This window comes from Fusarium oxysporum, chromosome V (assembly GCF_013085055.1).
Source record: "Fusarium oxysporum Fo47 chromosome V, complete sequence".
NCBI classification, from domain to species: domain Eukaryota; kingdom Fungi; phylum Ascomycota; class Sordariomycetes; order Hypocreales; family Nectriaceae; genus Fusarium; species Fusarium oxysporum.
Window position 1 is genome coordinate 44,611 of NC_072844.1, and position 26,811 is coordinate 71,421.

Genomic DNA, 26,811 nt, shown 5'->3' on the forward strand with positions numbered 1-26,811 from the left:
TATATCTTAGTTAAAAAGAAAATACAAAGGCAAGGATAGCTTAAATAATTAATACTAACCTATCCTAACCCGATAACACTTAGCCTTTTAGCTAATAAATAAATTAAAAATATAATTTAATACTAGCACTAGGCTAAATAGCTACTTAATATAGCCAATATATAATTATTTAATAATCTAAGTTAAGTTATATAATATTATTTATTACTACTTAATATTATCTGTCTTATATTAATAATAAAAAGGAAAAACAAAAGTAATCTTATTATTTTTCTTTATAAATTAAAGTCCTTTTTCCTTTATATTACTTTAACCCTAAGTTAATACTAACTAACCCTAAGTATAAAATTAAGGTTAATTTAAATTAATTAGTAACTTGGCTTTAATTAAAGTAATTTAGGTTAAATTTCTATACTTTATAACCCTATTTTAATATATAATTTAACTTAAATTACCTCTTAATAAGTCCTAAGGTTATTTTTTTTTTTTTTTTTTTTTAAGTTTATAAGTCAGCCTTAAAAGGTATATCTAAACATCTCCAAAGTCTAACATAATTTAAATATTTATTACCCCTCAGCAGGCAAAGCTTTATTAAGTCAATATCATTATAGTTAGCTGCCTTAATTGCAGCCTGAACCTAGCTGCACATAACCCAGCTGGAGAGCCTTACTTTTCAGCTGGCCCTAATCTTCTTCCTGCAACCCACTTCAAAGGCTACTCTTTCGCCGACCCCTGCAGCACGCTTAAATCATCCACTGCGCTTCCACAGTAAGTAATCCGATCCGACTTCCCATACCTTCTGATCGCAACCGCTAACAGCATCACAGCTGCCCCATAGCGATGCCTGTTCTCCGAAGAAGCCTGCGGCCACCTAGGCCTAATAAGCCCTACTTAACGGAAGACCACAATGTGATCTGAATGATTAAAAGAGCTCTCTCGAGCGCTGAGTAGAGTAATCGCGATAAGCTTTATGTGATAGCTGCTGAAATCGGAGTAGCCTGGATGGTTAAAGATGATATCGGCCGCGTCAGGCTGGCCCTCTTTGGCTGTGAGGTCCTCCGGCTTGTACGGCCGTATCTTCATATCCCTCGGATCAGCGAGGCCTTCCTTGATGCTGAGATAGAGAGCCTTAAGACTCTTAGATAGGCACTAAATAGAGGCCACCCACGGAGGAGGCAGAATAAGTTCCTAAAGAAACTTCATGGCGGCTTGCATGACAAGTGGCTCCATGATATCAGGAAGCAGGCGATAGAGGTACTGCTTTCGTTGAAGGAGATCGGCGACCCGTGAAGACGAGGGGGACGGCGTGCCGCAATATCTGGGATGGAAGAGGGGTAATCGTGGGGTTCTTACGAACCAGAGAAATGGGAAGAAAATGTATTGAGTTTTGTGTGAGTTCAGTTGCCTAAAGTCAAAGACCTGAAGTCGTGACGTCGGCGTCGGCGGCGTAAAGAGGGTCAAATGGGTCACGGGACACAGCACGTGACAGACTCAACGGATCAGCCAAACATCAGTGTACTATTAATATAAATAAGGGAAGTCCTAGGGTTTTATTATTATCTTAATAATAATACTAAGGTTAATATAATAGAAAGATATACTTATTTAGTTAAATAGCTATATAATATATATTTTATTTTTAAATTAATTTAATTATAAATAAAAGGACTTTTTTAATACTTTAAGAAAATGTAAATTAACCTATAATATAATAATATTATATTAAACTCCTATATAAAATAAAGGTAAAATATCTAATTTACTATTATAATAATTAGTAGGGGCTATAAGCCATGGGTTAGGGTTAAAAGGAGTGCTATAGGTATTATATTCCTAGTAGTTATATTATATATACCCCTATAAAAACCTGATATTAAGTAACTAACTAGACAAAGACTAATAAGTATAAGAATAATAGCACTTAAGGATTATATTATTCTAGGATTAATAATAACCTAGTATTATATTACTTCTATATAAATATTCCTAGTATATAAAATATATTTATTTATACTTTTATAGATTCTAATTTACTAGCTATTAATAAAACTTCTTTATATTAATTAAGCCTAATATATATTAAATCTACTATTAAGAGATATAATACTTTAATAAGCTTAGTTTATGCCTTATGTAATCTACTAATAATAAACCTAGCACGGCTTAGTTTATCTATAGTTAGAAACCAACTATTATAATAGGTGGCTAGAAATTTACTAGTTATAGGAATATATATTAAATTTAACTCCTTTAAATAGAGCATAGTAAAGCCGCTGGCGGCTCACATCTCAGAAGTTCAACTACTAAGATAATATAATTATGTATACAGTTAATTATTAAGAGTGATACTATTAGACGGCACGGCATAACAAAAGTTTTAACAAGCCTCGAGCTCAGACACTTTGTTCTAAAATTCTGAAATTCTAAAATTTATTCCCAGCTATAATTTTACAATATACATGTATATCTAGAGCCTAAATTGCCTCTAAGCTCTGCAGTAGATACTTATGTTGCTGCTTTAAACTCTCAATCTCTTTTGCGAAATCCCTTATCTTAGTCTGTCTTTCTCTGCCATGAGTTGCTGGGCTTACTTCCGATTTTTCATAGGATTGAAGAGCGATATCTAAATCAGTTTTAACAACTTTAAAGACATCACTAAGCAAGCTGGTAAGCCTTCCCGAGGTTTCTGTGATTAACTGACTCATTCTGTCGGAGATTGCGATGGACATTTTTGGGAATATGACTCCCTCTTCAATATATCCTTGGATGATGGACTTTTGACGTGCAGCCTTACCGTCACCTTCTCAAAATTTCCCCTGTTAGCTTCCAAAACTTAGGACAGAGCGACCCGCACAAATATAGACTATCGTGTTGAGAGGTGCATTGCTCAACTGAGAGCTTTCATAGGGAGTGATTCGAGGGAAAGATACACATACCTTTTTGACTAGCCGCAGACCGATACTGGGGAATCATGTCTTGAAGCACATATGAGTTGTAATTCGATTCCGACGCGTACCTTCGTATCACTCTGCAAAATTATTAGCGATGTCCTACGGTGATAATTTCTGACGCTCTGCCAGGAGACAAGACGGAGAATTCATCCTACCTAACTTCCGCATGCAATCTCCTTTCTTCTCTGCTCATCTTATACTTAAGATTTTCGATTTGAGCATTAATACTTTGAGCAATTGGGTTGACATGCTGCGGAGGAAGCGAATCTGTAAAGAAATATATCCTTAGCTTCTCTAGACATCTTTCAAGGGCTGATAATAGTGGACTAACGAGATAAACCAGATTTCAAGGAGTCCAAGAGACTCATCGCACCGTGGAGCACGGCCGAGAATACATCTGTCACCTCTTCTTCCACAATGTCCCATTGGCCTTCAAGCTCCATTCGCATCTTCCAGATAATTTTTGCGTTCCAGTTCTCGCGCCCTCGTTTCGGTGTCTGGTGATCACCGTAATTAAGACACCATGCGTTGTACTGACCTGTGATCGTTTTGTTAGCGGTATGTCTTCATAAGTCTGTGGGTCCATGTGCTGAATTACTCCAGTGCCACTGGGAAGCAAAGTTAGCCAAGTGTCCAGGACGCGATACGATGCTCTTCAACTCACAGTTGTCCACACCAAACCTTCCTTACTAGCAGCTTGATCCCAATGATAGTCTCTCTGACCTTGAGACAAATTTGATTAGGCTTTTCTCATGTACGATTCACCAACTAGTACGTACCAAAGAAGGTCATTATCTGCTCTTGGAAGCATTCAGTAAAGTCCTGCCGGAAGGTCGCGACTAGATTTGGAATCTGTACGCTGATTCAGTATCATTTGATAGGATGAAAGGTACACCCATAAACCTACCTGATCTAAAGCCTCTTTCGCCTTTGCGCGGACGGAGTCATCTAGCTCTTCAATCTTGTCTTGCTCGTCAAGCGAGCTGTTCGCCCACAGATCAAGCGAATTCAGAAGCGCAGATAATCTAGACCTAAGATAATGTTTCGCTTCATTCAACTGAGCATCTGCAGTCAGTGTGTGACAGAAACGTCGAAGGTCTGGAATACCGCTTGCATCCACAAATGTGTTGTTTCCTTTAGGGCAATACTTTTCGTACCACTTGTTGGACACGCAAAATACATCCAAGTTTCTGCCATCCATCTCTGACGAGTAACCTGTTTGGAGATTTCTTTTGACATGCTCATTCCGCGCTTGGACTAAGAGAAGCTCCTGCCTACGCGGGTGTTAGTACAACTTGTGGGATCAAAATAGGACATGACTAACTGTTTTTTGGCATCCTTCTTTCTTTTTCTGTCACCCGAGGACTTTGCCGTATCAATCTCACTATCTAGGCTTTCCATAGTAGCAATCGAGATAGCCTTGTTTGGACCGCAAAGTTCACGTCTTGCTGTCACAAGGTTGATTTCCTGATTGATAATGTTAGTGTCCCGAACTACCATCAGAAAGACAGCATAGCATTACCTCTGACTTAGTACAAACAACTGCAACGTTCAACCTTTTTGCGCCAGAATCTTCCCACTCTGTTGGCATATGGCGAGATAAAACGTAAAAGAGCGAATATTTGAGGGATTGGTCGGTGATGGCACGGGATATCTTAGCAACAATTATAATGTTGTCACATTTCATGAGATAATCTTGAGTGGCTCGAACCCTCGCCAGATTCGTGTCGTGGAGTCCTGTAGTAGAGTTTGTCAGTCAATCGTATGCTCAGTAAGGAAATGGGTTGGGGCAAAATTACCAGGCAGATCCGCGAGGACAACTCCAGTCTTGAGTACTTGGGAGTTGAGATATACGCTGCAGAAGTGATATGTCAGACATTATTGCCAAAGCGAGGATGAGATCGCTTACCGAATGATTTTAGTGAATGGCCAAAATTTGTCTTGCATAAATAGTTTCGTATGCTCAACACATTCGTCGGCTGTCTGCGCTGTTGATGTCCAAAACCCGTCAACGCCGCCAGCCGGCCACTCAATCTCCTGAGCCCACTCAATGAGCTGACCTGTGATCCTCTCCAGAGCCCCATTGGACATATCTTGGGCAAACTTCTTCGTGAACTGCCTTTTGTGTTTGAACGCTGCATGCAGAGCAGACCATGCCTGTTCGGATTCTCTCATGTAGCGGTTGTAATCTTGTTCCGAGGTCTCATCCGATTCGACACCAGGAAGGTACAGCTGTCTGTAGCTCCACAGAAGTTCTTGTATCATATCCCGGATCTCAGGGGCTGACAGATACTCGACATCGATGGTGATCGGGGCAGTATGTCCTGCTTTCTTCTGTCGATATTCAGTAACGACTGAGGTGCAGGCGGATCCGATGTCGCCCTGCAATTTGAACTTGCATTAGTACCTATCGAATTAACGGTTTCAGAATCATTTCGTGATAACATACTGTTTGAGCAACACCAGGAAAGTGAAGCAGTGAATTGATCAGACTACTCTTTCCTAAAAGGTAATATCGGTGTCAGTGTTGAAAAAAACGGATTCGTTAAGAACTTCTTACCTTCTCCCGAATCGCCCAATACGGCAATTGTGCGTGTGTCACTACCCTGGAATTGTTGCAAGTCTTTTGCGTCATCCAAAAACTTGCTAACATCTGAGTCAAGAATGCCCGGGTTCCCGGCTTGCATCTTTTCAATTGCCTTTACAGCCTTCTGGGCTATGTTGGGGCCTTCTTTCAATGCATCTTGAAAGACGGAAGTAAATAGAGCATGAGAAAATGCTAATTCTGTTCTAGTATCATAAGGAATGACAAGCGCTGGTGGCTCTGGATTTTGGGACGCCATGTAACTTGAGTCCGGCGTTTCCAGCTGTGTTCGGCTTGGAGTTGAAACAGCTGATGATACAAATGACAAAGATCGCTGTCTTCTGTCCGACGCTGGACTAGATAGGGAATTGAACGAGAATGGAGGTACCTGAGAATTGCTTGTAGATTGTGCTCGGGTAGTTCTTGCAGGTGGAGTCATGAAAGACGAAAACAGCTGAGAAGACTGTTGTTGTGGTGTTGCGCGACAAGGCAAAGGCGAAGGCGAGCGTGAAGGAAGAGGTGTCATATTATGGAGCGACTGGAATGAGAATGGCTGCTTCTGAAGTGATGAACAATCTTGGTCATCGCCCCCGAATTGTAAGACGTTTCTGGAGCTGACATTTTGGTTCGGAGACTGCTGGCCGAAAACGAAAACGCCATCAGATGAAGAAGAAGGACCAGGGCCAGAACTAGGCGAAGAAAATGAGAGGTCAAATGTCCTCGGGGATGAACGCCCAGGAGTGGATTGGCTCCCATTTTCAGCAGAGCTCGGATGATCTGCAAGTGACAAGCCCTTGAAGAGGGTTGATGGTGGGTTTAAAGAAGAATTGGTCATGATGTGGTATGGGTTAGTATGTGAACAATATAGAGTGACTTCTACCTTTGCGAATAAAAGGTAGGACAAAAGAGAAGGGAAAGAGGGGTTGGGGCTCTCCATAAGATAAATACCTCGTAAGGGGATGTTCTCACCAGGATACAAATGTGTTGGTTGTGGTTCTTATGCATGTTGGTTCGACATTGTCCAGAAAAAGCAGCTAACGGTTTCAGCCCACACTAACGTAGCCAATTAAAGAAATTCACCGTCGTCATTTGGCCAGTACCATGCCCATCGAGCAATAATCCCAGTTCAAGCTAGCCAATGACATGCAGACCAGAGAGCCCTTAAGTCAGATATCTCGACGCCGTGCCGGGCTCTCTTTCGCTTTGACCTGTAGTTTATCGCTCCGATCCTAAAAATATCTCATATCTCATACCATACCAGAATCAGGTGGGGAGCCCCTACAGCCGGTTTCCAAAGGCCATAGCCGCTTTCCTCATATCACTATAAATAGCTACACGATTCATATCCATATTTACCTCGGTATGACGCGTGTTTTGCGAAGGGGTTAGAGGAAGAAGATTAGGGTTAGTTAAATAAGAATATTAATAAAACCCAAGTTTGCACAACTGTTTTTTTTTGCTAATTTGACTTTTAATTTTAGACGTAAAGCTCAGGCAAGTTATATATCTTACTATATAATTTAATTAATCTAAGCTGCCACCGAAATTACGAGACGCAGTTACAGTTACCCGTTGTATTGGAATACGGCATATATGGATTGATTCTCTATGTATCATCCAGCACGGAGACGATGATAAAAATCAGGAAGTGGAGGCCAAGAAGGTGGGGGCAGTGTATGAGCGTGCTCTTCTCATTTTGTTGGTGACTGGCTGTTCTGGCGTTACCTAAAGCTTTATTGGCATTCGGAAATTGTGCTTGGAAGTTGATATATAAGTCTACTAGGTTTCTTGGGCCACATGGAGTGGGGGCACGGCTTAAGTCTTCTTTCGACAGCGGCTAGCCTATACTGCCATCGTGTCGGAGAGCTTAGAGAGTATTAAGGCCTATCCCTTGCTTTCTCGAGGCTGGAATTTCCAGAAACGACTCCTGGCGACCAGAATATTATATATCCTCCTATATGAACTCTTATAGGAATGTAAGTGCGAATATTGGTGTGAGTGTATGGGTGTCCTTACAGACTAGATCTAGAAGATAGGTCAAATGAGAGGCTTAAACTTCAATAATATAATGGCAAGGCCGTTATTGGTCGAGAATCTAATCAGCATTTGGCAGACTCTAGTTGAATAGTACTTGAGATGATCCCTTACGAAGCTGCATAATAGGCTGCAAGCCTTTTCCGGCGTTATTAAAAGGTTCTCCAGAAGTCGGAGTGGTCTTAATGATTTCCAAATGTGATGATAACTGTGCAGGTCTTTGGAATATATTTTACATGAGCTTACGGTGGAGAACAGGAAGAAGATAAAATGTTCGTATAGTGGTTTATTAGAATACCACCTTCCCTGTGTGTTGTGTTACTATCCTTTCCCTGTCATAGATTTTAATCAAGATCATTCCACAACCCTCTGATATGCGCGCGCATGGGTAACACTAAGTCTCTTACTGGCGGCTGACTGTACCCTGCTTAAAGGCAATATGGCACTTCAATCCTGCAACCTGTGCTCTCGAATAAATACCCCTTGTCTGTACCCTTCTCACAGGAAAAAGCGAACGCTCAAGTTACAACTCCAGCACAGAGCGAACCAGCGCAATGGCGCCATTCAGCAATGCGGTATGAGTCTGCGAGATTATGAAGGCTGGCATGGGCAATCCTATATTAATGGCGGCCACAGACCAGACGTCCGATATAGTTTCTGCACAAAAACAGGGCCACCATGGAGATGAACTTGAATCGATAACTACCGACGATCCAAACACAGAGGACAACATCCTGCCAGAGAATTCGAGTACCGCGATGAGCGATCTCGGCAACGTCCACGCCCTGACGCAAAGCGCTTCTTTTGATGACCAGAACTTGAATCAGATCAATTTGATCGACCTACTCATGAACTTGGAACTGGGACGGCTCGAAACTCCTAAATAAAACGCTGTTCTTGATAACCTATCCACCCCGTGGAATTCTGAGTATTTTTAAGCACGCTTATAGCCCGGGCATGTCATCGTGGAACCCCGGGCCAGACCAGGTCAGTCCAGAGAGCTCGGGGGAAGGAGCTGTGGATAGTTCTAACAACACACTCCATACACCAGGTCCTAGTACAGCGGCAGGCATTTCGGGTGCTTTATTTGAGGAATTGTGAGCCTTAATCCTCCTCCCCGTCGATTGTAGCAGTTTTTCTAAACCTCCTCGAGAATAAAGCTGTACTTCGATAAGGTCCATTGTTTCGTCCCAATACTTCACCGGCCAAGGTTCTACGAGCAGTACTTTTCTGGTAACTCGTCGATACATGATGATGATGCCGCAAGACTGTTGCGAGACTCACTTCTCGTGAATGCGATGCTCGCCCTGGCGGCAAGATTCTCATCAGCACCCCATTTTAACCAAAAGCCGAACGTGGTTAAGGGCGAAGAGTTCGCTGAATCTGCAAAGGACATGTACTACTGCTGCCTCCGAGCGGCTCAGAAGAACACCCTAGAGTTTCTGCAGGGCTGCACACTGTTAGCATTTCAGCTTTATTTGCACGGCCCCACTACCGAAGGATGGATGGTCATCGGCACTTGCACCCGGCTCGCGAATGAGCTGGGTCTACATGCTATCGACTTCCAAAGTGAGAGCGATGTTTTCAGTCCAGTCTCATTGGAATGGAGCAAGAAAGAGGGGTTACGCCGTGTCTGGTGGTCTGTCTGGGAGCTGGACACGTTCTCAGCCGCGGTCGCCTGCCGTCCACAAACGATAGATAGGATGACTATGCAAGTCAAGCTTCCCGTCTCTGACAAGAACTGGTTTGCAGACATGTTCATGGAGTCGTCCATAATCAATCCCGACCCTGTCCACTCTTGGCACACCCTAAGGGATTGTCCAAACCAGGACGAGAGGGCATGGTTCCTACTCATCAATTATTTCTTGCTCACCGCGCATGACCTGGGCCAGCAGCAAAACTTGCAACGCAAGGAGACTCAAGAGATTGAAAAAGTTATATCTTGCTATACTCTTCTCCTCCCTCCCCAATTCAACTTATTGGAGGACTTGAATCCCTCATCGTTCAGGCCAAATCGCGTTTCTAACTTTAATTGGATCATCGTCACCAACATCATGCTACAAGGGTAATGTTTTTTTGTATCGGATGTCTATGCCCGGATAAAACTGATTCTTGGAATTTAGTTGTCGGGTCTTTGTCAAACTTCTTCACGACGATGCTTCAACTCCCAGATTCTGGAGCTCATCGAGAAACTTATTGACCCCACTGGCCGCAGAGTCGCAGTTCCGTGCCCCGGAGGCTAGATACCACATCTGCACGGATCAGATTATTCGCATTATTCGAATGTGGCCGCCCGAGTTCATCCCTTACGCCTCTCCTTTCATCGGCTGTCTTGTACTTGGACCAGCAGCATTGCACTTGCGGGTCGCAATGGGACACAGACAGGCAGCGGGGGATAGATCCGACGCAGCAAGTTTGGAGGAGGAACTTCTGAAGCTCGCCTTATCACACATAGCGATGTATTGCAGGTTTGGCGCCTTTTTATTAGGTATACTGGGCTCTACTTAGTTAGTACGTCACCTGCTAACATTAAATAGACTTCGCCAATTCAATCACTACAGCAAAACAGTTAGAATAATTAGACGGATATTAAAAAAGAGTCGTATTACTACTAAATATTTACTTCTTAAATATCTATAATATATATAATAAGTATACTAATTAGATAAGTATACTAATTATTATATAATTAAAAATAAGCTTGCCTTAATATATACAATAAATAACCCCTGTTTATATTAATAATACACTAATATTTAGCTAATCTATTAAATTTATTATATGCTATATCCTATAACCTATTTGACCCTCTTTATGCCGCTGATGCCGACGTCACGAGTTCAGGTCTTTAACCTTAGGCAACTAAACTTATATAAAACTTAATATATTTTCTTCCTAAACCCCGCGATTACCCCTCTTCTATCCCAGATCACGCGCAGTCGCGCTCTCGTGGTCCAATTTTCCAATGCATTGGTGTGAACTATGCGAGCATGTATGTAAGTATCCCTTGATGTATTTGATACGAGCTGACAGATCATGGTGAAAGTTCAACATTCCGAGCCAGCCTGTCGTTTTCACTAAACCTGCCGATTCAATTGCTGCGCCATTTGACGATATCCATGTCCATGCAGAGGCACAATCGCAGCTGGACTATGAAGGCGAACTCTGCTTCATCTTTGGCAAGGACTGTAAGGATGTAACCGAGAGTAACGCGATGGACTGCGTTCTTGGCTATACAATCGGCAATGACCTCTCGGCACGAAACTACATACCGCAAGAGATTTCCGGGTTCCAGATGAGCTATGGAAAGTCCTTTAACGCCTTTGCGCCATTTAGGCCGTATATTGTCCACCCTCGAATTGTCGGCGACCGGCATCAGCTCCAGCTCACAACAAAAGTAAATGGCGAAATACGGCAGGATGAGAAGACAAGCGACATGATCTGGAAGATTCGCCAAATCATTCCGCACCTTACCCGCGGCAGGACGGTTCGAGCTGGAACGGTTTGCATGACAGGGACACCCTCTGGAGTCGGATGGTTTATGCACCCAACTGGCTATGTCAAACACGGTGATGAGGTAGAAGTTACGATAGAGAAGCTAGGATCTATTAAAAATAAAATCTTCTTCTTATAGGGCCTTATATTGGAGACACTTTAGCGGTAGCCGAACAGTGGTCGTTATCAAGGCTGATATTAGTCCATGTGGCTGGGTTTGTGTATTGAGGCTATTGTGTAAAAGATTCTGGAGGGGTGCTGCCCTAGCACGAAACCTACACTGCTCGACCACCACGTATACCCCATGTGCAGGTCATATTGTTGTCTACCTAGGTTGCTCGCTTATCACCACTGCTGAGTCGAGCAGCGAGGCTTGTCTTGTCTCGTCTAGTCTTCCGTGAGTGCCGGCATTTTCGCATAACTCGCTCGGATGCTCTCGGTTTCATGGCCACGGCAATTACTATAACCACGTGCCAAAAGTCTGACGTCACGATCCACCGGCCCCGCTTCTCACGAGAGGAAACTAACAATCCGTTCGGCATTACCTTAGTCGTCCCTTTTCGGCGCTACCTCACTCGCGCGGTTCCGCCCTTGATGCTAAAGGCACGGACCGGCATTTTCTCGAGTCGCCGTCCGGCCGCCATACAGCTCGCGTTTCCATGGTCCAGTTCGAACGCACGCATGTTTGGCCATTGTGTATCCCGCCCCAACATGATGCCCTATCGCCCCAAATGATGTGTAGCAAACAGCCAGCGTTTCCCATCGTAACATATAAATCCCCTTCGTCAGTCGTCAATCTCTTGACGTTCACAGCTCACTGAGAATCAACAATTGGAGGACACTGATTTTCGTCCGTGGTTCTTAATTCGTGCAACTTTCATGATGGAAAAGACTCTTGAGGGAAAGGTCGCTCTGAGTGCGTGCAAAGCTTTGCATTGAACGATTAACTGACATCGTATTCCACCGTTGATGATGATGCTAATTCAGGTGTAGTCACCGGCTCTAGTCGTGGAATCGGAGCAGCCATCGCAACTCGCCTAGCCAAACACGGCGCCAAGCTGGTCATCAACTATGTCTCCTCAGCATCTGCAGCGGAATCTGTAGCCGAAAATATTCGCAGCTTGGGTGTCGAGGCTATCGCCATCAAAGCTGATGTATCCAAGCGGAAGGAAATTGCCGCCATGTTCCAGAAGATCAAAGACGAATTTGGCAGACTAGATATCGTGATGAGTAACTCGGGTATTGAACATTTTGGTGACCTAGAGTCAGTCACGGATGAGGAGATTGATAAGGTTCTTGGGGTCAACGTCAAGGCCCAGTTCGTTATGGCGCAGCAAGCGTACAAGCATCTAGAAGATGAAGGACGCCTGATCCTCATCTCTTCTATCTCTGCTGTCTGGGTACGTTCGTCTTAACATTCACTTTGGTCTCCACCACTCTCCGAAGCTAATATTGTTCGACAGGGTGTTCCCAGACATGCTTTGTATTCGGCTTCTAAGGCTGCCGTGCAGGGTATGGTCAAGTGTCTTGCTTGGGACTTCGGCAGCAGAGGCATCACTGTTAACTGCATAGCCCCCGGAGGAGTCAAGACAGATATGTACGCCGAGGCCGCGGCGAAGTATCTCAAGGGTGGTGTTAAGATGAGTATCGAGGAAGTTGATGGAAGGATCTCTGAGATGAGTCCTTTGGGAAGACCTGGCTTCCACAATGACATTGCAGGAGTTATTGCCATGTTGGCAAGCCCAGAGGCGCAATGGATCACTGGTCAGACGATCCACGCAAGCGGTGGAGCTCATATGGGGTAGACAGGAAGGTGCCTTTCAGATTGAATAAATCTGAATATTGGCATACAATATATCTTACTGCTATCGTTGCAATTGAATCTCTAAAGCTATGGGGCAGAATAAGCTGCTGTCAACTTCACGATCCCCAGTGTTCGCGAAGCCTCGAAAGCAATGGGCAAGGAGCACGCCTCACCGATAAACTATGTACCACGTAGCACACATCCGACACCATCCGTGGCTCAAGCGCAGAGTCTGTATGAGGTCGGGTGATCGAGTGAAAACATGACAGTACCATTTGAAGAGCGGGCGCTTCGGAGTACAGTACATCACCATATGGCCAAAACTTTGAGGTGAAGAGCGGGCGCCAATCGCCGTTGAGAGATGGGACCCCCCCCCCCCCCCCCCCAATTCCTCCGTATTTAAGCGTTACGAAAAATGCAAAGAGACTTCCTCCAATACCTATCGTGTATTGCCTACACTGGGCGGTTGCCACTGAATGGGATGCTGGTAGACCTGTCCGTACGCCAAGCCAAGAAAAGCAGAAACTTTAATCTTTCTTATCAGATGATGATGAGATGACTTAATAGACGTAGCTCAGCCACCTAGGAAGCCCGAGGCCAATAGTCAGAAGTTAATTACATGCGATTGGGATCCCCATCTTGCTGACATTTTCACATGTCTGCGGCGTCAAAGCTATGTGATACTGTAGCGCTAGGCCGCAGACGCCAATTTCAGCTCCTTAAATGAGGTCTCTCTCTCCCGTTCATCCATGCCACGTCTCACGCCTCCGCAAAATCCTGATGGTCTTGTTGATAAACGTGAGAGCGGAAAACTTCGTTGACCAAAATGAGCGGCATTTTTAACCAGCTTCGACAAGACATCACAGCTGGTGATGTGCTCTTGCCTGGCGATGCAGGTTACCAAGAAAGTTTGAAGCGATGGAGTGACAGCTGTGAGAAGCCGGCGGTACGCATCAGACCTAAGCAGTGATACCTTTTAAGTTGCTTCTCAGTTGTCAAGGGGCGCAGAAGGAGTGCTGATGATAAGCATCTTCAGGCAGTAGTAATAAGGGCGACGAGCCCCGAAGAGGTGTCCACTGCGATTCGGTTTGCGACATCCCACAACGTCCCATTGACGGCTCGCGGCGGCGGGCATTCGACCAGCGGGGCTTCATCCTCCGATGGCGGGATGGTAATAGACCTGACGCGGATGCGGAATGTCAGCGTGGACCCGGCCGGTCGAACAGTAACGTACGAGGGTGGGTGCTTATTTGGGGACGTCGACTCGGCGCTAGCTGCCCACGGGCTGGCCACTGTTGGCGGAATCTACAACCAAACAGGTGTGGGCGGACTGGTTCTTGGAGGTGGCCATGGTTTCTTGACTGCGCGTCACGGTCTGGCTATCGATAATCTTGTCTCAGTCGAGATGGTTCTAGCGGACGGGTCCATTGCCGAGGTGTCAGAGACCGAGAAGCCTGATCTGTTTTGGGCGGTGCGAGGCGCAGGAGCCCAGTTTGGTATTGTTACACGATTCACGTCGCGGGCACACCCGCAAGGCGATGTTTGGGGGGGTGCCCTGTTGTTCACGTTGGACAAGGTGCCAGAGCTAGTAGCTTTTGCAAACGAGTTTCACAACCGCTGCGCGACTGACCACAACTACATGATCGCCTTCGGATGTGCGCCACCGGAGTACATAACACCGGCGGCCATGACAGGCGTCTTTTACAACGGTCCTGCGGCAGAGGCAGAGAAATTCTTCGCACCCTTGCTGGCGCTCGGTCCTATTGCCAATTTAACCGGGATGATGCCCTATCCAACGGCGAATACACTCTTCAACCCAAGGTTCGAAGGACCGGGACGCAAGCTGATGGGCAGCTGTACCGTATTGATGCCACTCGATGCCAATAGTATTGGAGAGGCCGGGCGACGGTTCCTGGACTTCACCACCTCTCACAGCGATATGACAAAATCAGTCCTGGCCTTCGAGTTCTTCCCCACGACGGCCATTCAGGCCACTCCGCATGACGCAACCGCATTCGCTAACCGCGGCAAGCACTACATAGCCGTGATGGCGCTCATGTACGATAACGCATCTCATGATGCTAAAGTTCGTGCCTTTAAGCGCGAGTTGTTTAATTATATTACCACCACTTGCGGCTACCACGGCAAACGGGCCCCGGGTGATCCCGCCCCGTTTTATGTTAACCTGGAGCATGAGTCCTTGACACCCGAAGATGCTTTCGGCGACCATGTCAAACGGCTGCGCGAGCTTAAGCGCAGGTACGACCCAGAGAATGTCTTCTATAAATGGAATTGTGTAATAGTGGAACCTGGAACCTCCACCAGCGGCCAGGCATGATGTTATTCATACATTAAGGGACTGATGCAAATTGATTGGAAGGAGCTATAAGGCTATAGCTAGTCCAAGGAAAAGATGCAAAGTAATAGGGAGGAGTTTTCCTGTTACGCATTGCAAATGCTTATTATATCAGGGAAGTGATAATTGAATAATAATAGCAGGCTAAATAATTACTATGCAGTAATATAATACTTTACTTTACTTAGTTTTAGGCTTCTTGAAATAACCCAAAATTAAGTCTCTGACATGCTGCAAAGCTTTATAATATTAACTATTCTATGCTCTTCTTTAAATACTATAGTATATAAGCATAAGATTATTAAATTATCAAATTATATAAATTATCCGACCTAGAGGAATAAATTACTATTTAATTTATTCTTGACGTAGATTTATAGGTATTCCTATTATAATTATATAATATAAAAGTAATAGCTAATTAGTTACTTATTAATTATATTATATTATTTATTAATAAGTATCAGGCTATAGGCTTTATTAAGTAATATAAAAAGCTTAAAATATTTTTCTTTTATAAATATAATTATTAAAAAGCTAAGGATAAAGATTTAATTATTATTTATAATTAGTTTAACGTGGTTAATAGGCGAGTCGACCGTCAAAGCGAGCCGACTACTGCATTGTATAGCTAAAAATAGCTTACCCTATAGGAGTTTATACCTTAAATAAAATAGTTAAAAATATAAAAAAAATACTTTATATAATAGTATAATTAGCTTTATTAAATAATATTTCTTTAAGATTTTTAGCTATTTTATTTTATATAGAAAACCTTAAAATATAGTGTATTTTATAGTGTAAATAGACTTTAAAGTTTATAGCTATATAAGAATTTTCTAAAAATCTAATAAAATTTATTTAGCTTATATTTATAGTAATTAAGATACTATTAAAGTCTTAGCTATTTTGAGCTTAAATTGAATTCTTTAGAATCTTTTAAAATCCCGGGTTTAAGGTAGAAATAAAAGTGGTCGGCTCGCTAGTCTGGTCGCCTCGCTTATTAACCACGTTAATATTTAATTAAATAATACCTAGAACTTTAATAAAAATTAATTTATAATACTTAAAATATTAAATATTAATAAATACTTATTTTTTTTATTAAGCTTATAAGCTAGCCTTAAAAGATATAAACCCTAACCCTTATGTTACCATATGAATTTTATAGAGCTTGCCATTGGGGCCGAGAGATCGCCGCTACTAGCAATTAATACCAGCAGGTCATGGATAACACCAGCCAATGTAGACATCCACAAATAAACACAAGTTCGGTCTTTCCGTGCCATGCTAAAACCTACTACCCCTGGGGTAGAGTGTCTGTGAAAACGTTGCGGTCAGGTAGACTTCGCGTGGAAACGTTGCAGCTGACAATCTCTTAAACCCGAGCCAATCATAAAATAATGTCGATTCCGAGTGAGCGCCATTCGGTAAATGCCATTTCCTGCCACACTGTACTGTTGACAGTACTGATTCCCGATTATTTAAATCTTCCTAGCTTATCAGTATCATGTCTGTAAGCGCTATACCTTCAAGAACACCGATCTCATCAATCATTTGGCATATTATTGCTATGACACAGATACAAGTCGTACTCATGATATCAGATCAGTCTATGCTACTCACAATTCGACCGTAACATGCTGAATCGGGTTAGCCCTTGATGATGTGGTGTGTAAAAGGCCCCGTGCGTTCGACAGCGGTGCAGTGAAAATTATGAATATCCAAGTGAAAGACATTCCCGAACTACAACGCATACTTAACGCGAGTATATTCTCTCACCCGTGTTCAGCTCCTATGTATAGAAATGGATGTTGAACAGGATAACTTTGGGCTAAGGCGTGTGGTATGGCCTTCAGCATCGGTGCATAAGTTGAATTCTAAGCGTTTGCTGCTCCTATGTTCGCTAGACGAAAAGAGAGCTAAACTCATGTATGCCACTCCCCATGAAATAGATGAAATGCTCTCATATTATTGGCTGGTATAACGCCACTAATGGTGACTTCATTGCACAGCCCAAACAAATAGTCCCAATATAACGCCACAATACACACTCCTCAACCAGTATATGACATAAGAGGCTACCGACCAACTTCTAATAGACCGGTGATTCGACCGGCTCCCGCCGGTAGTGGTGGTCTTGGGAAACTTTCTATTCCATTACTATTATAGCTTTTTATAGCAAAGTTGGGATCTTCTTGAGATGATTCAGCATCTAGTGTGTTCTCAAGGCTGTCATATTCGGTCCTTTAGCTCAGGGCATGTACGGTTAACACCGATTTGTCGTATCGCAGAACATCAATATTCGTCGGCATAAGGGCCTTTTATAATTTCGATATTGCCTTTCTCGACTATAAATATCAGTCAATTCCCGGTACCAAATGGATTAAATAGCTCCCAATCATATAAACACAGCAATTTAACATATCTTTATCTCTACTTCCCAGTCATACTATCGTCCCTGCAAGTAATATATAACTCTTTCATCATGCTCTTCAACAACGCCATTGTCGCCATCGCTCTCAGCGTCGCTGTCAACGCCCTTCCCCAGACATACCCCAATAAGTGTGGCGACCAGGTCTGCCCTGCTGATAAAGCCAAGTGCTGCGAGGTCATTGTCAACGGAGTTGCTGAAATTGGATGCTTTGCTGAATGCCCACCTATCCAAGCTCTCCAGCGTCGACAGACGTACCCAAACAAATGTGGCGACCAAGTTTGCCCTTCAGACAAGTCCAAATGCTGCGAGGTCATTGTCAACGGAGTTGCTGAAATTGGATGCTTTGCTGAATGCCCACCTATCCAAGCTCTCCAGCGTCGACAGACGTACCCAAACAAATGTGGCGACCAAGTTTGCCCTTCAGACAAGTCCAAATGCTGCGAGGTCATTGTCAACGGAGTTGCTGAAATTGGATGCTTTGCTGAATGCCCACCTATCCAAGCTCTCCAGCGTCGACAGACGTACCCAAACAAATGTGGCGACCAGGTCTGCCCTTCAGACAAGCCCAAATGCTGCGAGGTCATTGTCAACGGAGTTTCTGAAATTGGATGCTTTGAGGAATGCCCTGCTCCACCCTCAGCCCAAGAAAAACTTCAACGCCGCGAGCAACCTACGGCCACTGCTGCAGCTTCTCCACCCATTCCCACCTTTGGTCCTAAGTGCGGAGACTCTTTCTTCTGTCCTGTCGGCCAGGTCTGCTGCCCTAATGCTCTCTACCACTGTGCCGACCCTGACAAGGTCAGCCAACAATGCCCTCAGTAATTAGCAGATAACCGAAAATCTGCAAACCTACTGAGCTATCAATCAGACCATCAGTTCTGGCAATAGATTAGAGAGATATTACAACGCGAAGAGGGATTAGGTTCTATTTTAGAGTTTTATCCCCTGTTTGGTTGTATCTGTAGAGTTGCTATATGAAAGATAGGATATAGAAGGGGCTGCTATAACTATAATTAGACTTCTTGCTTCCGCCGCGCTAAGGGCATAGTTATATTACAGCATACGTTCTTTAGTAAAATCTATTATATTCTTCACATATTCCCATAACAGACTTATAATATCCAGGTTCTATGTAAGTGGTTAAAACTGGTGGGGTACACGTAACCACGGGGGTCGTAACAAGCTTAACCAAGCCTGTAACCAAGGCTTATTTACCTCATGCTTCGTATTTTGTGCTTTGCTGCGGGCTCAGCCACTCTGCACCCTCATCCCACGTAATACGATGTGTAGAAATACATGGACCCGCCACTTTCATTGGCTAAGACAAGTGAGTGGGGCTATCTTAGCTCTTATTGGTTCTGGATGGCCAAGTTGAATTTTTAGAAGCTGCAGAAGTGGCTTACCGCAAGGCAGACTCGTTTTGCAAGGCATGAAATAAATACTACACAGTACTAATAAAGCCATCTCGCATAAAACTCCAGTTATACTAGTGCCTACTGATCAAAGAATATCATAATGGACATTCCTTTTGAATACAAAACTTTCGAGTACGATGCGCTTCCATCATCAACCTGCATCCGCCTCCTCTGGCCAATAAAGCGACTTCAAGACCCGGAACAACGTTCTATCAACGGCGTCCCCTTGATGGAATTCCTGCTTGAACCATCAGAACCTGACAGATGTCCTCTTTATCATGCGCTATCTTACACTTGGGGAAACCCGAAGGAGGCCCTAACCGGATCATCAGATGAATATTCTGTCCAGCATAAGCACGTCATAGCTGTCAATGGCCGCTTGTTTTACGTTGGAAAGAATCTTTACGAAGCCTTGTATAGAATTCAAGAGCGCATTGTAGCACCAAACAACATTGATGACCGATTTGGTATTTACAACAAGACGAAGCTCATACAAGCTGCCGAGGAAGGGAACTTACACCAGGTCACGGAATGCCTTAATCAAGGTGCCAATTACCAATGTCAGGATAATTTCGGCGAGACGGCTTTACATTATGCTGCAGAGAATGGATATCCAGAAATCGTCAGGCTTCTTCTTGTCCAAGGTGCAAACGCAACCACTCTGGATCGATCCAGACGCGACCCACTAGCCTGTTGTTTGCAACGGAAGCGCCGCCGATGGCAAGAAACCGCCGAAATACTGCGCACTTGGGATAACCAGGACAAAGATGGATCTAATCCAACAAAGCCTATGACTCTGACAGGACAGCCTCTCTGGATCGATGCAATATGTATCAACCAGGACGACATTCCAGAGCGTAATAGCCAAGTTGTAATGATGTCGCAGATCTACGGGTCGGCACACTGTGTCTTGGCGTGGCTAGGAGAGGAAGATGATACGACTCAGGCGGCTTGCAATTTCTTATCGTCTGAACTCGCTTCCCCAGAAAGTTACACAAAGTCCTTCAGACGGTGGTCTGCCTATCACAGAGGGGAAAGTCTTGACTTGGATGAGAAGCCTGATGGTATCGTCATGTCTGTTAGGGAGTTGCTAGCCATAAAAAGCCTGCTCACCCGTACGTGGTTTTCTCGGACATGGGTGATTCAAGAAGTATCACTTGCCAAACAGATCGATCTGATGTGCGGACCGTTTCAATTCAGCTGGGTGAAACTGTTTTTTCTCCTGTTTGGGCGGTTCGGCGACATCAGAGCCAGTCGTTTCCTGGGCTACGGTGGGCCAGCCATTAAATTTGAAAGAGCTGTACCAGGCACAGAAGTCCTTTCCCTTTTTGATATCAGAATTCGAACTAGACCTGATTGTAGAGAGGCAAAATCAAGAAGAGAGTGGTTACTCGAGCAGCCTACCTCACACTCGCTATACCAACAAAAGCTGAGCCTTCCTGCGCTGATTGTCCTTACCTGGAACTTCGCTGTATCCGATCCGCGGGATAGGATATTCGCATTGCTAGGCATTTCGCAGCCTTTGAAAGGCATGTGGGCGGACTATTCCAAGTCAGTTACTGAGGTTTTCACTGATATGGCTAAAATCCTTATTCAAGCAGAAGGAGATGATAGTGTTCAGAATTGGACCCAGACGGTAATGGATGATTTGGAACCGTTAGAATCACTGTCGTTTGTTCAGCCACCTTCCTCTTTCTTATTTCAATCCTCTACAATTTCGCTAAATAAGCCCAAACATGACCGCCCTACGACTCTCCCATCATGGGTTCCGATGTTCAATCTGCAATTAGTTTCCTGGAGAATCTACAACAAGAAATACAATGCTTCACGGGATCGTCAGGCTACATTTTATCCATCCCAACCGGAAATGCTAAAGCTTGATGGTTTGGTAGTCGACACGGTTGTTGAGTTAGAGGAACCGCCATTGATGACATTTTATGAACGTCTGATAGACGATAATGCAATAGAAAAATGGTTGGGAATCGTATCGCGTATCTCCGTTGTTTACCCCACTGGAGAAAGTCGCGTCGAAGCACTGTGGCGAACTCTCGTGCAAGAGAAACAAGACTATGAAAAGTCAGAAGCGTCGAAGGCGTTCTTCAAGGTCATTTTGCTTGAATGCATGGTCGAACATCGGCGAAGGAGCTCTAGTGACCGTCATTTGTCGCTATGCCAGGTCTTGGAAGGGTTGCGGAGAGGAGACTCAACCAATATGCTTCCATCAGCCTTGGATGTGATAACCAGCAACCAAGGTCTCAATGATAAGAGCGAGGACGGGTTCAGAAGGTTTCTGGATCTACCCGAGCAAGAGTTCAGATTTGGTATGTTTAATTATCTTACAGAGCGGTGTCTGCTGAGAACAGAAGGAGGCTACTTGGGGATATCATCAAAGGAGGCTAAGCCGAAAGATTGTGTGGTCCTACTGGCAGGCGGCCGAACACCATATATTCTTCGCCCAATTGGCGTGAATGAGTTTATGTTTATAGGCGAGGCTTATATTCATGGAATGATGTTTGGGGAAAGCCTCAGAGGACAGGAGCGTGATTTTAATACTATTAAGATTAAGTAGCTAAGTATCTCTTTTACTTATAAATATAGGAGTCAAGGTATGTATGTATATATATATATATATATATTTTGTTGTCCAGGAGGGCAAAGTATAAATCTAAGGTCTTATTATGTTTAAGGGCTACTGTGGAAATTTAAAGGCATTGTAAAAGACTTGGTCTAAAGGTGGATTGCTTAAGACTGGAGATATAATCATAATATAGAAAAGTGGGCTTTTAACAATGGTAGATCAGAAGAGGGTCAGTACCATTCCGTTATCAAGTACTGCCCTGACTAACTAGAAGACAGGGAAAAGTAAAGATAAGGAAAAGTACTAAATTGCTTTTCATAACCTCAGGAGCAAAGCTTAAGCTTAATATACAGAAGAATTAATATCATTTAACCTGTCCACTAGCAAGGAAGTCCTTACCTCAATACCCATATCTTGCTCTTAGTAAGCGCGATGTATCTGGACTCCGAAATTCCATTATTGACTGCTGTTGATGCTAACTACTTTAGATCTAAGACCACAGTATTGAGATTATTTAAAACATACTCAGGCAAGAATCAGACAACGTTATCATCCAGGGCCACAAATGGAGCCAGCATCGGCTCGAGGAGCAGTTTTTCCAAAGCCTAGATCGAGAAAATGATATAGAAATGGTAAACAGGTTTTTCGACTTGCAAAATGAGCTACAGATGCAGGCATACTTAAGAGAGGCTTTTTTCCATTCAACGTGGTTCGAAATACATACAGCTATGAGATGTGCTTCTGGTTAAGCAAGTCTTAACACAAACCTCTTTATCTAACCCTGCTTGGTAAGGGGTTGAAATTATCATACACTATCTTTCCATGTTATCCGTTTTGCAGAGAGAAGACAGAGCACTTTGTTGCCAGTAAAAAGGGTCTAGATTATTCAAGGCACACTATTATTAAACTTTTGTTTTGCAGTCTGGGTTAAATTTACTCATCACAACGCCTAATTAAACTTTATATCTCGACGTTTTCGGCAGCAACTTTTCGACACCTCCGATTGACGGGTTTTACTTTACCCATGTTACAAAAAGCTAAAAAGATCCAGTAAATATGTACACGTATGCACAAACAGAGTTCGTGAAGCTTGCCCTGTCTGAGCTGAGCTCTATAGCGGTCTTTTGCATCCATCTTACATGCTCCCCTTGCGGAATGTCTGCCCTCATCCATGATGACCCCATATATAAATTCATTTTATTCCTTTACATTCGATACAAAATTACTAGGTTTCTCTCATAATGACCAGGTTTGCATCATACCACCTTGCGGCAACTCTTTCACGTCTTGCTACATATACATCGGCTGGAGCCGCCTAGAGACCAGGACGGAGTTACACCGTGGACCATCATTCCAACATTCGATCAGCAGAAAGCCACATTCAACGCATGATGTTATCCTCTCTGAAAAGAATTGCCATTGCGGCGTGTATCCCATTGTTGGTGACTGCTTCCTATCCTACCGCTGTCATTATTGAGTTCGATGGGACTTCTCAGTTGGTAAGTACCAGGTGATGATGAAGCACGCAGACTCTGGAGCACCATTGCTAATGCAGAAGAAGGATGCCGAGGGCTTAGCGCGCGCCGCGGCGGTTTCTCTTTCCCGTGTTGGCCTGGACTGCACTGTATCACGAGGATATGTTTTCAACCATTGGAGTTTCCGAGGTGCATCCCTTAATATCGATTGCAATACCGATATCGTCTCTACTGGGTCAATCTGTTCTACCATGAAATTAATTGAAGGCGTGGGGAATATATGGCCAGTCAATACAGAGAAACTGCCTTCTCTTAGCCCCAAGAGGACAGGCATCTCGGAGACCGAATTGCACCGTCGACGCTACGAACGAAATAACCAAATAAAAGGCTTACCTCGTAACAATATTATTAATCACAGATCAGTAGCAGACTTAGATACTTTATCCACTCACATAGATACTGGAGTTGCAAGACTACGCGCCGAGAATATCACTGGTGCAGGTATACGAGTGGCTGTTCTTGACGGGGGGTTCGATCTCACTGTGCCAGGCTTGAACCTAACAAACGTCGACTACACACATGATATGACAGATGGTGGCGATTACGTACAAGACGAGTGCTGGTTTCACGGTACGCACGTTTTGGGGATTATAGGGGCCAAAGGTGACGAGGTCGAGTATAATGTCAGCGGCGTAGCACCTGATACGACGTATAAGCTATTCCGTATCCAGCCCTACGACTCGTCATCCACCACACAAGATGCGCGACTCGGTTCGTTAATTGATGCTGCGGATAGGGGCGTTGATATAATCACTTGCTCATATGCAAGCCTTGGCGCCTGGCCTGAGGGTAAGACATATGTCACATCGAGGATCGATGACCGCGCAAGCTAACTAGGCTACGGATCCCTGGACCTCTGTGGCAGATCGTATCGCGGCGAATGGCACACTCGTTCTTTTCCCGGCCGGTAATCGCGGACCGGAGATCTTCACCGGCAGCAGCCCAGCCGATGGTGACTATCTCACGGCTGTTGGATCCGTCGACAACTCCGTGACCCCATACTACACATGGGAGGCCACATGGTCTACTGTCAATAGTAGTGCAGTAGGCTCTTTTAGGATCGTTCCAAGCTCACCTTTCAACTTCCCAAACAACACAAAATTGACGGTCTGGGCACCCGACGTCCCTGCCTCAGACAACTGCCTACCAATGCCAAATAGGTCATCTCTACCTGATGATCTATCAAATGTCGTTGTCCTTTCTAATTATAATCAGTGCTGGCTTGATGAATGGGGTGGGGCGCACTTCCTCACTGAAGCATTCAACATTTCCTATGATTTGTACTACCCAGGCCAAAATAACGCGAGCACCTCTGATGGCCCGCTTTTCGCTAGTTCTGACTTCCAAAACGCCAAAGGCGTCGCTACGGTTGATTATGACACAGCCTCCCTCGAGATCTCTACTAATGCAGTTTCCAATGTATCGTACAAAGTCAACAGCCTGTCAGGTCTGCTCAGCTCAAAATTTACGGGCTGGGGCCCTATCCGCCGGGCTCTGTCAATGCCTTTGTTCCTGGCCCCAGGAGGTAACATTCTTAGCACACTCCCACAGAGGTTTGGTGGTTTGGGTGTGCTTTCGGGTAAGTAATGCGTCTATTTTCAACACGGGAGTCAGGACTAATCCCATGATCCTAGGTACTAGCATGTCTACCCCTTTTGGAGCCGATGTCGCCGCTCTTGTCAAGCAGAAACATCCTGAATACTCAGCTGACGATATCCGGAATGTGATTGCAACAACAGCACGCCCAGTCAAGTGGAATGATGCAAAGGGGCATACACTAGAATTCTTGGCACCAACCTTCCAGCAAGGTGGTGGCCTTGTCGACGCGTGGAGCGCTGTGCATGCCACCACCTTGCTGAGCACCGCTTCCTTGAGTTTCAACGATACTGCCTATCGTGCTACCAACCTTACTTTCAGCATTAAAAACATCGGTAAAAAGTCTGCCAAATACCGACTCAGCCATATCGGGGCTGGATCAGGCTACGTACTAGGAGAAAGTGGCTACAACCTAACAAAAGCCGAGGCTTACCCAGTCTATGCCGATATCCACATCCATCCCACATCTCTTGAGATCAAGCCCGGGTCTTCAGCCACCGTTTCAGTGTCTGTCATCAAAAAGCCTGATCTCTCTGATTCCGCCACTCGCGTCTCGCATTTCAGTGGTTATGTTGCCATCGAGGCTGAAGGGGCGGCTAACAAACTCACGCTGCCATACACCGGACTAGGAGCGCCCTTTCTTGTGTTACAGGCTATCAACCGAGACACTAGCATCCTGTCCGGATATAACATCTCAAATGACGCGACGATGTCACTGACTGAGGAAAGCATTTTCAACTGCACTTTAAACACGACTATGAATTCGCCAGTTACATTTCAAGACAGTTTTCACCCTGGCGTTAAGGTTTATCTTGTTGTTCAGAGTAGAGACTTCGCCCTTGGTATTGTAGATACTAATTCTGCCAAGGAGATGTTTGTGATGACACGTGGTTCATCTGAAGATCCTTATCTGTCGGGTTGGACATGGTACTATGATGGAACTGATGCAAATTACTTTCATTTACCGGCGGGAAGATATCACTGGCGGGCAAAGGCACTCAAGATGACGGGAGACACCGAGAAAAAGGAAGATTATGATACTTGGGAGAGTGGAAGTTGGATTCTTAGAATAGTATCTTAATATAAAACTACTTCTACTTACCAAGACATAAGACAAGGGCATGCACCTTCTCTTCCCCCTGTTAAAGGTATAGCGTTATATTATAATAATTTTTCTTATATCTCATAAACCCTACCAAGCTCTATATAGTAAATATATATATCTATTTAAGGCTACTTGCGCAGGCCTTATAAGATAGTAATAATTACAGCAAGATTAATAAGTAGTTTCTAATAGGTTTAATATACACATCTAATAAAGAGCTATAAGAGTGGTTTACTCTTTTGCAATAAAACTCATATATAGTTCTCATCTATATAATATTTTAGGCTTATATCTATTCCTCTGCAAATAAAGTTCAACCAGGTCTCTTAAGAATCCATAGGCGATGTCCTTTATTTTATCCTTAAAGGACATATAATTAATGTTATTAAACTTAGTAGATATCCAGCAGTAACAGTTCTAGTCGATGAAAAGTATAATTTATAAAACTTTCCTTTAGGAGTTTATCTCGGGATATATCGAGAAATGCTATAGAATTATATTCACTGCATAGAAGCTAATTCAGAAGGCTTCCTCCATCAACACCAAGGCACTTGGCTAACCATTCGGAGTTATTTAAGAAGTGCTTTAGTAATTCTCGGAATGTTCTCTATAGGCTTTTATCTCGTGTATAAGAGTTGGTTAGAAAGGAAAGGTAGGGGTTAGGAAACATAAGTTAAATAGTAAGAGAAGAAAACAATATATCAGTTAACTACTTTAACAGCATCTAATGCTATATTATACCATAAAAGGCAGTATCCAATATGACGTTCAGGCTATAGGCCATAGCGAAGAGGGATATAATAAGAAGGAAGAAAACATAAGAAAACATAAGAACACATAAGAAAGCTACTGTGTTAAAGAAACATTACTAGTTAAATCTCGGTTGTTAGTCCAAATCTCCAATGCAAGAAAGAGAATAGC

The 26,811-nt window shown here is 43.9% G+C and overlaps 8 protein-coding genes across 8 annotated transcripts; 7 read left to right on the forward strand and 1 right to left on the reverse strand.

Moving 5' to 3' along the window:
• Positions 1–2,474: 2,474 nt before the first annotated feature.
• On the reverse strand, positions 2,475–6,370 carry FOBCDRAFT_260326 (uncharacterized protein; the record flags this gene model as incomplete). The annotated part of the gene is made up of 12 exons (XM_059611260.1): positions 2,475–2,623; positions 2,937–3,028; positions 3,107–3,218; positions 3,283–3,489; positions 3,731–3,803; positions 3,859–4,225; positions 4,276–4,418; positions 4,474–4,688; positions 4,751–4,806; positions 4,861–5,333; positions 5,401–5,453; positions 5,512–6,370. 12 exons carry the CDS (start codon positions 6,368–6,370, stop codon positions 2,475–2,477), a joined length of 2,799 nt encoding a protein of 932 aa, XP_059464800.1.
• A 2,156-nt stretch (positions 6,371–8,526) lies between these two features.
• Positions 8,527–10,147, forward strand: FOBCDRAFT_201008 (fungal-specific transcription factor domain-containing protein; the record flags this gene model as incomplete). Its single annotated transcript, XM_059608992.1, has 4 exons — positions 8,527–8,666; positions 8,723–9,634; positions 9,693–10,057; positions 10,107–10,147. 4 exons carry the CDS (start codon positions 8,527–8,529, stop codon positions 10,145–10,147), a joined length of 1,458 nt encoding a protein of 485 aa, XP_059464801.1.
• A 347-nt stretch (positions 10,148–10,494) lies between these two features.
• Positions 10,495–11,205, forward strand: FOBCDRAFT_222268 (fumarylacetoacetate hydrolase family protein; the record flags this gene model as incomplete). The annotated part of the gene is made up of 2 exons (XM_031183037.3): positions 10,495–10,561; positions 10,616–11,205. The coding sequence occupies exons 1-2, from the start codon at positions 10,535–10,537 to the stop codon at positions 11,201–11,203; spliced, it is 615 nt and encodes a 204-aa protein (XP_031038679.2). The 5' UTR covers positions 10,495–10,534.
• Positions 11,206–11,642: 437 nt separating this feature from the next.
• On the forward strand, positions 11,643–12,918 carry FOBCDRAFT_160282 (uncharacterized protein). The gene is made up of 3 exons (XM_059608397.1): positions 11,643–11,980; positions 12,058–12,464; positions 12,528–12,918. The coding sequence occupies exons 1-3, from the start codon at positions 11,944–11,946 to the stop codon at positions 12,867–12,869; spliced, it is 786 nt and encodes a 261-aa protein (XP_059464802.1). The 5' UTR covers positions 11,643–11,943; the 3' UTR covers positions 12,870–12,918.
• A 776-nt stretch (positions 12,919–13,694) lies between these two features.
• On the forward strand, positions 13,695–15,361 carry FOBCDRAFT_181910 (uncharacterized protein; the record flags this gene model as incomplete). The annotated part of the gene is made up of 2 exons (XM_059608574.1): positions 13,695–13,814; positions 13,905–15,361. 2 exons carry the CDS (start codon positions 13,695–13,697, stop codon positions 15,204–15,206), a joined length of 1,422 nt encoding a protein of 473 aa, XP_059464803.1. The 3' UTR covers positions 15,207–15,361.
• A 2,351-nt stretch (positions 15,362–17,712) lies between these two features.
• Positions 17,713–18,483, forward strand: FOBCDRAFT_239495 (uncharacterized protein; the record flags this gene model as incomplete). Its single annotated transcript, XM_031183040.2, has 1 exon — positions 17,713–18,483. The coding sequence occupies one exon, from the start codon at positions 17,713–17,715 to the stop codon at positions 18,481–18,483; it is 771 nt and encodes a 256-aa protein (XP_031038682.2).
• Positions 18,484–19,176: 693 nt separating this feature from the next.
• On the forward strand, positions 19,177–21,645 carry FOBCDRAFT_181913 (heterokaryon incompatibility protein-domain-containing protein; the record flags this gene model as incomplete). Its single annotated transcript, XM_031183041.2, has 1 exon — positions 19,177–21,645. The coding sequence occupies one exon, from the start codon at positions 19,177–19,179 to the stop codon at positions 21,643–21,645; it is 2,469 nt and encodes an 822-aa protein (XP_031038683.2).
• Positions 21,646–23,045: 1,400 nt separating this feature from the next.
• Positions 23,046–25,866, forward strand: FOBCDRAFT_135155 (serine endopeptidase; the record flags this gene model as incomplete). The annotated part of the gene is made up of 4 exons (XM_059607932.1): positions 23,046–23,153; positions 23,216–23,989; positions 24,027–24,768; positions 24,824–25,866. The coding sequence occupies 4 exons, from the start codon at positions 23,046–23,048 to the stop codon at positions 25,864–25,866; spliced, it is 2,667 nt and encodes an 888-aa protein (XP_059464804.1).
• Between the last annotated feature and the right edge of the window lie 945 nt (positions 25,867–26,811).